General features: G+C 36.4%; 1 protein-coding gene across 2 annotated transcripts in view; it reads left to right on the top strand.

The window, feature by feature from the left end:
* The window catches only part of SUCO (SUN domain containing ossification factor), an 85484-nt gene that overhangs the window by 18758 nt on the left and 53265 nt on the right, over positions 1-13461 (top strand). The window contains exons 2-4 of one of the 2 annotated variants that reach the window (XM_067532446.1): positions 4867-4972; positions 8421-8531; positions 10379-10524. In XM_067532446.1, coding sequence (XP_067388547.1) covers positions 4867-4972; positions 8421-8531; positions 10379-10524 — 363 coding nt within the window. Of the gene's footprint in view, positions 1-4866; positions 4973-8420; positions 8532-10378; positions 10525-13461 lie in introns of those variants that run through there. The other variant, XM_067532445.1, reaches the window with a different exon arrangement.

Consider the following 13461-nt stretch of genomic DNA (forward strand, 5'->3'; position numbering starts at 1 on the left):
TAAGATTATATACGCCAAATATACTATCTTCAAGTCTAACATCTGTTAACCAATGCTTAGAAATATCTGCTTAGTTTATTTTGTATGAGCATTGTTTAGTGGAATATTGTACAAAATCAGCAGGAAGCAGACTTACTTGACCCTGTTTTTGAGTGAATACTTAAAATTAGAATTTTTATGGAGAGCAATAGGTTAGAATTTTGGGTAAGAGGAGAAATGTAGCAGATGAAGACTTACGCCAAGTGGAGGCTGGAGGAGGGTAGAATAGCTGCCCCTTTTGAAAACTCTTCTGCATGCCTTTTGGGATAATCTTTAGACTCTTGTATGGGGGGAGAGGTGTAGATTGAAAGTAGGGGGTACCTGCAACAAGAAGGCAAGATTACTCTGACTTTTAAATTAGACGAATGATTCTACCTCTTTGTTGTGCCTGAATTATAATATTGTAATGACGTTAATAGAATTGAAATGTCAAAACTGCAGAGGTTGATAGATTGTATATAGTGAAGCAGTAGTTGGAAACATAAATATTTTACAGACAGTTTCTTCTTTTAGATCTTTCTGTAAATTACTTTACCTTAAACACCACTTGTGTCAATTGTTTACACGCTTGTCTGTTGTTCTTGAAGATTTTAGTACTATTTGTAGAATAAACTTACTCTTCAACCACATAGAACCTTATTCATTTAAAAACAAATGAAAACATGCTTGTAAAACTTGTTCTGATGGTTGTCACCCATTTATATACACCTTTCTATGATTTTTAGCTACACTAGGTCATGGGTCTCAAAGTTATGGATTATGTACATGTTTTAAAAAAAAAATTCCTATCTCTTGTGGAGGGGGAAAAAGTAGGTTGTGATTTGTATTTTAATGAGAAGTAAAATCAAAGTGTTTAGTTTAGGAACTAAAATATCCAGCCCCTGGTTAGCAAAGCTGACTGACTGCATATTACTACAAATCTGTTGCATAGATGCAGTTACATTGCTATGCTTTGTATATTTTGTTAAGCACAAGCCATCATGGACGCTACGTTTATTACTACACCCAATTTTAAGAGACATAGGCCACAATTATAGCAGGAAAACTGCTGACATTTTAAAATGCTGCCTAACACATTTTAACACCTTTCCTTTCATCTGTGAGGGACAAGACATTGTGGACAGCTCACAGAACACCTCAGCTCAGTCTGCAGCTGCAGTGAAAAAAGCAAATGATGTCAGGGAGTGTAAGGAATGAGATAGGAAATACAGAATGTGTGATATAAATCAGTAGTTCACCCTTACCTAGTGTATTAGGTGCAGTACTGGTCAATCCATCACAGAAAGGACGTGGCAGAATTGGAGGGGGTTCAGAAAAGGGCAACAGTGTTTAGGAGCATGGGGAAAAAATGTCTTGAGAGTGCTTACTTAAAAAAAGAGAAGAACGAGAAGGTACTTGATTAAAACAATTTGAGGTTGAAAAATCAAGCACTCAAGCTGGGAAATGCCAAATTTACAATGCAACCTTCTCCCTTGCATTCTTCTCCCTTGCATTTCGATCCTGTGTCCTGAATGAGGCAAGGGTCCTGTGGAAAGAATATGATTGTGTAATTAAGGCGTGTTATAATTTGTGTATGAAGAGGTAGAACAGTTTGTGTGGACAACTGTAAATCTTGCATTTCCTATCTTTTGACTTGCGTACAAAAATGGTAAGTTTTTTAAACTGCAATTTCCTTTTTTATAGGACAAAACAAACACTGTTATGTGCAACTGTCACAACTCCTTGTTACTCATCATAAGCAGAGTTTAAACCCTGAACTTTCATCTCTGCAGTGCAGACTCCCACAATTTGACCTAAAGAACTAACTGAATTAGCTGACAGGAGGAGGAGGTTATTCCCAGAGGTGGTGGTGGTGAGAAAAGAGTGCTGGGTCCTGGCAGTCCTCCCAGTTTTCTCTCTCTCTCTCTCCCCCACGATGCTCACACAACTACTATGGCAGCTTTCACAAGTTTGCCAGTACAATGTCTGCTACTGCTTTGGCAGTAGGGTTTGCTTGGCCTTAGAATATCTGTCTATTATTTTGACACAGTGCCAACATTTTCCTTAGGAATGCGGAAGGAAGAAAGGTGATAGTGATGTTAGCCATTTCTGTCCCAGCAAAAACCAAAGAAGATTTCTTGAGTCAAAGAAAAGCTACTTCTGTGGCACAAGGACATTTTCCCTGCCAAATATCAAAGGTCTTCTACAAACAGTGGAGGTGTGAAAGCTCGTCAAAGATCACAAAAATCTTGTATAATGGAAAGTGTTAGGCAACCTGAATATAGGGGTCACTTGCTGCTCACCTTATAATAATGAATAGTATAGAAGAGCTATAAGCGATCTTCCATTCTCTCTGTCTCAGCACAAGAATAAGTGGAGGGAGATTCAGTGAAACTGAGGCAGCAAATAGAAAACTAATTACACATTGTGTAGATGTATTTCTTTATCAAACTGTAGAATTCATTGCCATAGGATGTCATTGAGGCCAACAGTTTAGCAAATTTCAAAGGAGGATTGGACTTTTACGTAGATAAAAAGTATACCTAGTTCAGTAATTCATGCACACAAATTTTGGAAGGGTTATTAAATGTCATGCTTCAGGATTTAGAGTACTTCCTAATAGAGGTTAGTTTGAGACATTTGTGGAAGTGCCAATTATCCCACATCTGTTTTCTGGGTTTCTTTCAGCTTCCTCTGAAGCAGGTCACTGTTGGCAACTGAACTAGGTGGATCATGGGCAGTACTCTGACCTAATATGGAAGTTCCTATGTAATACTGTTTTAAAATGTTATTTGTACCTAATGTAGACAGAGCAAGTAGTGTCTGTAAACAAAGTAGCTGGTTGAGCTCAACACTAAAGGGGAAGGTAAAGGTTGGCCACCTCCTTTCCTAGTCTCGCATTGCCATAATCGTTATTTGATTTGAAATCTATAGCACACTATACTGGATACACAAATTATTATTAGTTTATTTAATATTGTTCTCTGCTGCTCTGGCAAAAGTATAACATTGGTAGCATGAGAGTCAAATCATGTCGTATCACCAGGCTGCTGTGAATAGACGTAGAGCAGTTGTCCTGTTCTTAAGTACTTTCAGAAACAAGAGAGGACAAAAGATACTGCTGCCTACTCGCATAACCGGTTTATTTCAGAATTAACTTATTTGTTTGGAGTGTACAAAGTAGTCCTCATACATAATACTAGAAGAATTAGAGAAAATTGTGTGTTTGGAAACTAAAGTATAAGATGATGTACTTGAAGTATAACTGGATGCCTCTCAGAACACCCATCTGTGTTTTAATTGCAGGGGTTGTTTAATTTACATTTCAGAAAATAGTCCAAAATAGGTTCTCCATCCAGCTCCTGAGTTTGTCTCTCAGGTAAATATGTAATTTTATGTAAACCAAATCCTCTCGTCGATCTTTTGGAACCCAAGCCTAAATATCTTATCGCACAATTTTTACTAAGCATGTTACAGGCTATTTGCATTTATACCATCTAGAAGACTGTGTGAATTTGATGTGTCCTTTGTGCTATACCTACTTGGATCAGAACACCTATTGAGCATACTGTCAACAACTGAAGGAGCCAGAAGTGCAATTCCCTCATGGACCAAAAAAAAAATAGAGCCTCATATAAGGACATATGGTAAACCAAGTAGTGGCTTTACATATATTTGTTCACTTAGCACTATAAAACTTGTGCTTTTCTTCACCTGACAGAGCTTTGTTAGTGTCCTTCAGTTTGCTTTAAACTTACAATATATACTTTACATAAATTTGTTTATATTTTCAATTTGTGTGGGACAACAGAGCTTGTTTTTATTATGGTAGTTGTCTTCTCTATTGCATATTCCTGTTTGCTACTTCCCATAGGTATGGTATCATCAATTGATCTGTGTATAGGCAAGTGAGAAAAACTTCAGTTTCTCATCAGTAACTTTGTGATTAAAAGGTAAAGAAGTTTCAAATTTTAGACAGGAGAGTTTCTTTTTAGTGATAGCTAGTTAGTATCTTGTCAACTTCCAGTCTGTGGTTTTGTTTTCAGGTGTTCAACTGAGGAGGCATCTCCTTAGGCTGTGATGCCATGCAATAGGTATGCAAGGGCATTTTTTTTAGATAGATTTAAAAAAATCAGGTGCCTTTATAGTCAAGTGGGTAGGAGTCCACGACTGCCCAGTGCCCGTCTCAGATAAGAAACTAAAATGTTCTTTTGAGAACTCCTTATAAAAAAAATCTGAACTTTCTAATGGTAAGCTTTTTATCTCTTGATCAGAAAAATTCTGCATGTTCTTTGGGGGCCAGTACTCTGTACCCACACCCAGCTGCAAAACGGGTACCTGATCCATCAGGTTAGGACGGTCAAAGGTGGTCAGATGTGATGCTGGCCACATTCTTCCCGCCTATACTGTTGGCTGTGAAACTGACATACCTTAATCAAGTCGTCCTGATGAGCCAATGGCTTGGGGGAATTTAGACTTTGACTATTGTCAGTCTAGTTTAGAATGTGATATCCTTGGGGCACAGGTATTGTACACTTCTAAGAGGAATAGAATGCTAAGCACACTGATGGCACTGCACAAGTAAAAAGTACAAGTATATGTCAGAGCTAACTTCCTGGCCCATCCTTTTATGCCATTAGTTTGATAATTCTTAAAACTGAAGTGAGATTCCTAGAACTGCTTGCAAAGGAGTACTGGTAACCTAACAAGTTTTTTTTTAAATATATATCCAGGTATTTTATAGGAACAAACAAAAAAGGTTGAAGGAGATAATCTGTGTATTAATGTGTGTATTTAAAGTCAGACTTAGATTTTTAGTTCTTGTTTTGTCTTTGTTTTGTTTAACAGGCTTCCCAGCTGGCATGTTTTTTGTAAAGAGAGCCCTTCATCTATATCACAGTACTCTCCAGATAACTGTGCCCTGGCAAATGAGGATGAGAACATCCAGGAAAAGGTACAGTATGTAAACATGACACACTAAACTGCATTTACAGCTGAAGAGCTGGCTTTCCCAACATTACAGAAAACACTTTAATCATTTTAAAGGTAGAGCTGGTTAATGCATGAATAGATGCTGTTGTGAACAGGCTGACAAGTACAGGGTGAGTCTTGAAAGAAGAGAAAAATCCTTTTGTGAACTATTGTCTTTATTTACTTATGCTTTGCTTTTATTTACTGCTGCTGTGGGAAAACATGTTTGGATAGTTTATGGGGTTTGTTAGAGGAACTAGGTTATTGATTTAGTGAATGGATGAGTGCTATTCTAAACAGAATATATCATCTATCCTGAAAGTTCTAAATATGCACAGATGTTTTTAATGAATTCTTGCCATTAACTCCCTTACTACATCTTATATTTAAATTCATTATTTAAAATGTCAATGTGGAATACTGTACAGCAGCTGAAGATCTGCCCCAAATGTCAATTCTGTTGAAATCGGTGGTGCTATGAAATACTACATTAGGCGAGGCTCTGCCCTCCCTTGTGTGTGTGTGTGTGTGTGTGTGTATATATATCTTATTTCATAATGTATTAAGATACATTAAGATGTATTAAGAAGTGTACAATTTCATCTTATGGACTACAGTAAAACTGGTTCCATCTTGGTGAACTGTGAATGAGAGTCTGACACAAATAAAAGCTCTGTCGAAACTTATTTCATATTTCAGTGTTTTAGAATAAGAGAGTATTGAAATTATTTTGGACTTCTTTGCATGTCATCTTAGCATGGAGACTTGCATATATTTCTTTCAGTAGATGGGCTGGTATTACATGACCAGTTGCAAAGCTAGTGATGGTCCTCATTTTAAGATTGACTCACAATCAGTGATCTAAAAAACATGTACTGAATGCTCCAGTTAGCTTAGATGATAGGACTAGTTAGCTAGAAAATCTACCTTTTTAACTTCTACCGTGTCCCTGTCTTTTAGATCTTGCAATGTCCAGGTGTCACTGTAGTTTTGCCAGCTTGTGCACAGTCCTGCAGTTCTAGAGACCTCATCTAAAAGAGTACAAGATAAATTTTAAAAAGAGCAAAAACCACACAATCATAAAAAACGGGACTTGTCACTAATCCTTCATGCTCCAGTCTGATTTTATGGCTAATGTAGTATAACCATTGGGACATCGCTTAAAGAAGGAGTCAAGTAATCTGTAGTGGGGCTTGAGTTTGTGAAACCCACCCTTGTCTTTGCACTGATTTTTCTGATAACTGCCTTCCCTCTCATCCCCCTTAGGATCATTATTTGTTTCAGAAGCAGATGTTTAAACTTAAACCTACAGATTAAACTCATCCCACCAGGTCCAAAACATCTTTCATGTCTTGTTTAAGAAATGACTCTCTGATATGTGTGAAGATGTAGTTTAGAGCTGTTGATTCTTTAGCATATTACTCTTGACTGGGTTCCAAAACTGCCAACTTCAGGAGAGCATTCTTGCAGCCTTTGATTAGCCCTTCTTTTAAAAGAATTTCTGCTTGTTAATCTTTCAAGAGTGGAGATCTGAGCAGGTGATACCAGAAAAAGAGAGGTCACTTATCTGAAACTATTCTTCAAGATTAATTTCATACACACATCCACACTTATTTTCCTCCTTTTCTGCAACTGTCTTAACCTACTGAGTGTTAGTTAGGAGCTACAGTTCATTATATAGCCTTGCTTCCCCTTGTGTATTCAGACATTTAGCATGTTTAGCCTTGATAACCACTGATTTTCAAATGGGTCTTATTCAGTGAAGGGCATACATTTCCCAAGCTTGTTAATATGTACAGACAATATTTCAAAAACTGCAACTATACATATACAAAATTTCTCAGAAATCATTCACTGATCCAGCCAAGAATGTCCCTTAAAAAAAAAAAATTTAAGAGCTGAAATTAAAGTTGTTATTAAAGTCTTGAAAATGACTATGTAAAACTGGTCTTACTCAATCAATCTATGTTCATCTTCAGCCACAAAATTTTTAACTTTTGATAGCAGAATGTTTCGCCATAAAAACTAGTGGAAACCCAGCTTAAAAAAATATGGCAGAAGGAAAGCACATCTGAATTTTTCCCTATTACAGATAAAATTACTATAACTGCAACATACTAAAGAGAGGAATTGCTCTGTTTTCATTTTGTGGTTTTAACAGGACTTCATTATGTAGTCAATTGTGGTATTTGCTCTATCAGTTTTTCCTGTTTGTATGTGCTTTGTGCAGCAACGGGGTAGAGAAGAAGGCATGTCTACATAGGAAGTTATACCAGTATAGTTAAACAGCTATAATTATACCAGTATAATTTCCCATTTGGATATTCATATTCTGGTGTGTGTTTTTCCAGTTTAACGTAAACTTCTTTGGAAGCAACATAAGCTAATATGAAAAAAGGCACTCTGATACTAGAATAAGCATCCACTCAGGGAGTTGTAAGGTATGAATTTAAAGAGCTATATTTACACTGGTATAATTCACACTTTTTTTTTTTTTCCAAGTATGAGTGCTTTTTTTCCATCTTCACTTATGTTACTTCCTGAAAGGTTAAGCTAAACCAGAAAAAGCCATCCTGGAATGAGTGTCTTCACAGCATGTTACATTGGTATAACTACAGAAATTTAAATTTGCACATCACCTTATACTGGTATAACTTCCCTCATAGATAGTCCCTAAATTCTTTTTTATATGAGAAATTACACCAGTTTAAATCTAGCCAGTTGAACAGGTACAAACCCCTAACAGACACACTTAAACATTCTTAACACTTCCTTAAAACTGTTTCTCTCGTCTCAAATTAAGCTAAACAGATTTTCGCCACAATATAGAGACTGTAGTGGCACTTCTGTGGTGCTGTAGCTATGCCGGCATAACTCCATAGTGTAGATGCATCTTACAGCAATGGATAGGGTTTTTCCATCACTGTAGGAACACCACCTCCCTAAGTGACGGTAGCTAGATCGACAAGCATTCTTCCATAAACCTAGCTGCATCTACACTGGAATTAGGTTGGCATAGCTACAGTGCTCAGAGATGTGGATTTTTCACCCCTCCCCCCCAGCCTTGTAGCCATGTCAACCTAAATCTTAAGTGCAGACCAGGCCTTAAGGAAATGTGAAACTGGTTTATATTTTCGTTAGTGCAAAACCATTAATTAAACTAAACTGATTTAAACTGGTGTGACTTTCTTGTATAGACAAGGACTTGAGAGTATTTAATTTATATATGTTGTAGTGTGTAAGACTTTGGATGTTCCATACCTCAAATTGTTTTCTTTTGTTGGATATTCAGGTCTAGAAAGGTAAAATACTTAAGGTTTGTCTCAAGACCAGTAGTGGGAAAGTGTTTTTCGTAGAATACAAAAAGTTTAAATTCAAGCATGGTATGAATATTTATTATCCAGTTGTTTCTTTACTTTGTAATATACTAGGAGGAAACGGGCACACCCATTGGAACTGAGTCTTTAGAACATGTGGATTCGAATATACACAGTTATCCTAAAGAAGCTGATTTACTTGATGACTTCACAAAAGATGACCAGGCAAGCTTTTTCATTTGTCACTGGTGCATTTTGTCAAACATTTTATGGGTTTGAGCTTCTTATTTTTGTGTCAAGAGGTTTTATAACTATTTATGTTGTATTTTGCTTGCATGGAGATATGGAGCAGAGAGCTACTGGAGGTGTCATCTTTCAGCTTGGAGAAAAAACCAAGAACCAACACATTTTATTATTAAATTCCAGCATATATAATTTTTAACAGTCAGGGCTATTAACCATTGGATATCTTACCAAGGACGTGGTGGATTCTCCATCACTAGAAGCCTCTAAATCAAGAGCTGAAGTCTTTCTAAAAGATGCTCAAGCCCATAACTACTTGTTTGGCTAGAATCAGGGATCACTTGGAGATACTCTATTGCCTGTGTTATGTAGGAGCTCAGACTAGATGACTATGGGTGGTCCCTTCTGGCCTTGAAATCTATGAATCTACAGTACTTTCTACCTACCTAAATTCCCTCTGCACTTTTAATTAGATTCAGTATTCCATTTCTGTTAAAACAGACCTCATACTTTCAGGGGGTCAAAAGACCAAGTATGCTAAAATATTTAACAGTACATTCCATGGGTTATGGTTATAATTCCATCATAAATCCCTCCCAGCCTCTTTGTGTTTTAGTGTAATGACTCAAGTTAATCCAATTGATGAGTAGGGGCACTTGGTTAATAGTACTTTCCATTGCTGAAGGAAATGTTCCGGTCTGTTATGTAGAGTTTTGTATTTACCACATGCACACCTGCATACTTATTTTAAAATTTATGTAATTTTGCGTGGTATAGTCGATTGTGATTGGGTAGCTAAAATAGAGGACTTGGAGTTAAAACCCAGATTTCCCATTCCAGGCTGAGTGACCAATGGCAAGCTATTTATTTGAACCTGATTTTGCTTATTTTACATCTCAACTGGGATGTTGTGAAATCTAATATTTGTAAACTGTTGAAATCTTGGAATGAAATCATTAGATAATGTAAATTATTTTTGTACTTAATCTGAGACCTTAAACCATATTCCTGTTCCAAAAAAATTAAATTCAATTGCTTAAACATTGATTATTTTGTAATGGCATTATTGTTTTTTTAAAAAGTGGTATAAATTCTTGGTTTGGGGAAATGTATTGTGATTTTTAGAAATATAACATTAATAGGAAAAATTATCCCTATTGTATTGTCGGGTATAAAACAAAGTTGCAAATATGTTCCAAGTAGCATTTAGTGTCCTGTATTTTGCTTACGAAAGCAAGCATGCAATGTTGTTCCTTTATGGCAGTGGCTCTCAACCTTTCCAGACTACTGTACCGCTTTCAGGAGTCTGATTTATCTTGCGTATCCCTAAGTTTCACCTCGCTCACAAAATCCAACAGAAAAATGCAAAAGTGTGTCAGCACACTATTTCTGAAAAATTACTTCCTTTCTCATTTTTACCATGTAATTATAAAATAAATCAATTGGCATATAAATATTGTACTCACATTTCAGTGTATAATATATAGAGCATTATAAACAAGTCATTGTCTGTATGAAGTTTTAGTTTGTCCTGACTTCATTAGTGCTTTTTATGTAGCCTATTGTAAAACTAGGCAAATATCTAGATGAGTTGATGTACCCCTTGGAAGACCTCTGTATACGCGCATCCCTGATTGAGAACCACTGCTTTATGGTGTCAGATTCTTACTTTCTTCTGTGTGCATGTATTTGGTTTTCGGAGTCATTGATTCCTAAGAGATCAGTAATTCAGATGTCTACGCTTTATGTAAATAGAGGAGAAATGTACACTACATCTCACTTATAAGAAGTCATTCAAACTTTGCACTGATTTCTAATATTTTAAACAGACTACAGAAATGGGTGAATTAAGTCTGCCTCAGGTTGAGACACTACCTTCAGTAGACTTACATGAAGCTTCTTCTAGCATAGCTGCAAGCATTGAAAACATTTCCAGTTCATCTACCTCAGAGATATCTCCAGTCTCGCAGCCTGAGTAAGCCTTTTATTTTGTTACTATTTTGGTCTTTATCACAATAAGTACTATTTCTCCAAATATTAATAGATGGCCCTTCTAATTTGTTAGGAATGAGGCATTGATTGTAACACTGTTTAGATGTTAGGGTTTTGTTTGCTAAGAGTACCATAGCATTCTCACGGCTATATATTTTTGTTAGAGAATGCCACCTGAAAGTATTTAATCAGTTCATCAAAATCTCCCTGGCAACAGCTTTCTCATTGATTTATGGTGAGGGAAACTATTGTTGCAACTATGTGAACTTCAGTATACCAGACTCTTAGTATTTTTGCTACATACTGATTTTATGATAGCAAGGCCACTCCAGTATACTGTACCACTTCTGCAGTGCACCTTTCCAGAATTGTATTTGCCTGAAGTGTCAATAATGTTGATTATCAACAAGAACTGAAATATTTTTTTCCTTTCACAGTAGTAAGCTTGCTAATTGTATTCTACATACATTGCATAGTATATCTGAAAAATACATGTCCTTATCTGTTCCTTATTAAAGGTCACTAGCCCTTACAAATAGGCTTTCATGTCTTTGCCAGAAAATAGAGCAAAAAATAGCACCAGAGCTGTTTGCTGCTGAGCTATACTTTGTCCTTTAAGGAGATAAGTCTCTAAGAATTATCTTATTCCTAGGCAGCAGCAACAGGGCAGTCCTAAACTGTCTGTTCTGACAGCAGGAGACTTCCCCCCTTAAATGGGGTCTCAAAACATCTTCATTTAAAAGAATTCAGCAGTGCCTGTGCTGCAGTTGAGGCTCCTAGTGGATCACAGTCTTGGTTATCAATGATTGAGTGGCTCTGGAGAAGTTTCTTCAAAGGGAACCCCTGGGGCACTCCACAAACTGCCAGAGGCGTCCCTCTGCTACTCCATCTATGATGACACAACATGCAGGAAAATAACAAGAAAAAGTAGGAGGTCACTATAGAATTCAAGCTGTGTAAAATTCCAGAGCACTGAGCCCTAGCATAAGAACGTAAGCTTCTCTTGCAAAGTTCCCCTCAGTTGCCACAGATACATCATGATCTTAAAACAATGCTTAGCTAATCATTTACTGAAAAATCTCTGCAGTAGTCCTTAGGCAGAACAGAACAAATTAAGCCTGACTCATTGTCATTAAATTGACAGATTAAAGGAAATTCAGAATAAATTGGACTCATGAAATTTAACTAGTTAAAAAAATCATTTAAAGCCTGAGGGTACATCTACACTGCAATAAAAAACCTGCAGTACTGAGTCTCAGAGGGTGGGTCAATTGATTCGGGCTGTGGGGCTACAGAGTAGCTGCTGAGGCTTGGGCTAGAGCCCAGGCTCTGAGACCCACTCCCGTTGTGAGGTTTCGGAGCTTGTGCTCCATCCCGATCCCAAATGTCTCCACTGCAATTTTTGTCCCTTAATTGGCCTATTCTTCCTGATTAATTCATTGATTTTCTTCTACGCCAGAGATTTTAGAAACTCATGGTAAAAATCAAGAGCTGGCAGCACTCTTAGTAGTTTTCTTAAACCCTTAGTTCATGGAGTCATGTAACTTCATGAGACTCTCATCTTTCATTCAAAAAGTTTGTATCCCTCATGGCTGGGGAGAAGCTGGAAAAAGTGAGCCCTAAAGGCTCAAACCAGAAGGCAAATTTTAAAAATATTTTTTTTGAAAAATTAATTTTTAGGGCTTACTTAATGATATTTTGGGGCCTCATTCATAATTTTTTAATGGTTTGGATTGACTTCCCTGAATAAATAAAGGAAGAAGGAACAGGATAACCAGACAAGGTGAATGTTTCTTTACTCTTACAAACCTTTTTAATAACAGGGAGAAAAATGTTTTTGCCTATTTTAATTTTTCTCTAGACACTTATTTAAAGGGGCAGTGGACTTTAATTAGAATTTGGTCAATCATAGACAATATATGAAAGGAGAATTTAACAAACATTTTATAATCCAAGATTCTAAAGAAAAAGTTGTATAGCTATCTTATTTTAACACATCTTGCTATAGTGAACATTGAGTTGTGAGCTTCCTGTTTAGCTGCCTTTTCTGTTCGTATGACAGACATTACAACCACCACAAATATACTCGAGTCATTCCATCTATATTCTGTTTTTACTTTGTAATAACTTAAAAGTTGTTCCTTTTGGACATGAAATTGCTCAAGATTCATCTCTACCCAAAGTCTAATATTTTTTTTAAACCTTTCAGAAAAATCATTTGAGCCATCTGAGTAAGAGGAGAGATTTTATGGTTATGTAAACTCCTCTTTATTTTCTGACTTGCCTTTCAGTTAGCCCTTAATGTGAACAAATGATGTGCATGTGTTTTGGAGTAATTTTTTAACAAATTACATTTGTAAGTGACTAACCATGACAAAGTACACATGTAAAATGTTCCTACTACTCTTTCATATTTGTAAACTACATGTATGTTTTCTGTCAAATTCCTTATTTGTAGCTAATAAAGTTAGGGTATACCCTAAGATTTTTTCAGTTAATATTTGCACCATATTTTATTGAATTACTGATTATTCATATTCACATCCTGCCTGTTCATTCATTTTCTTGGTCTTGTAGGATCAAGCACGTGCAGAACTATTTAATATTAATACGTTCAAGTTATGTTTTACATGTTGGCATCTGAATTTTAGGTTTAATAACCCTAAGTGCAATGGCATGATTCATCTGGCTCTGCCAGCAAAAGGGGTTTAAAGGAAATAGTCCATTAAATTAATAGCTAATTAACTTGTAATTATAGCCATTGGTTTTAAGGATTAATATTTAGCACAAATCCTAAATGAACCTATCTGGTAAAATCTAATACTAAAGCAGGATAATTAGTAGTCCTCCTTTTGTACTCCCAGGGACAGAGAGATCCCTTTGCTGCATGGACAAGAATAAGTTTTTTGAATGTCTGGGT

Source organism: Emydura macquarii, unplaced genomic scaffold, assembly GCF_026122565.2.
Source record: "Emydura macquarii macquarii isolate MOO-44397 ecotype Brisbane River unplaced genomic scaffold, CSIRO-AGI_Emac_v2 contig_3287, whole genome shotgun sequence".
Classification (NCBI taxonomy): domain Eukaryota; kingdom Metazoa; phylum Chordata; order Testudines; family Chelidae; genus Emydura; species Emydura macquarii.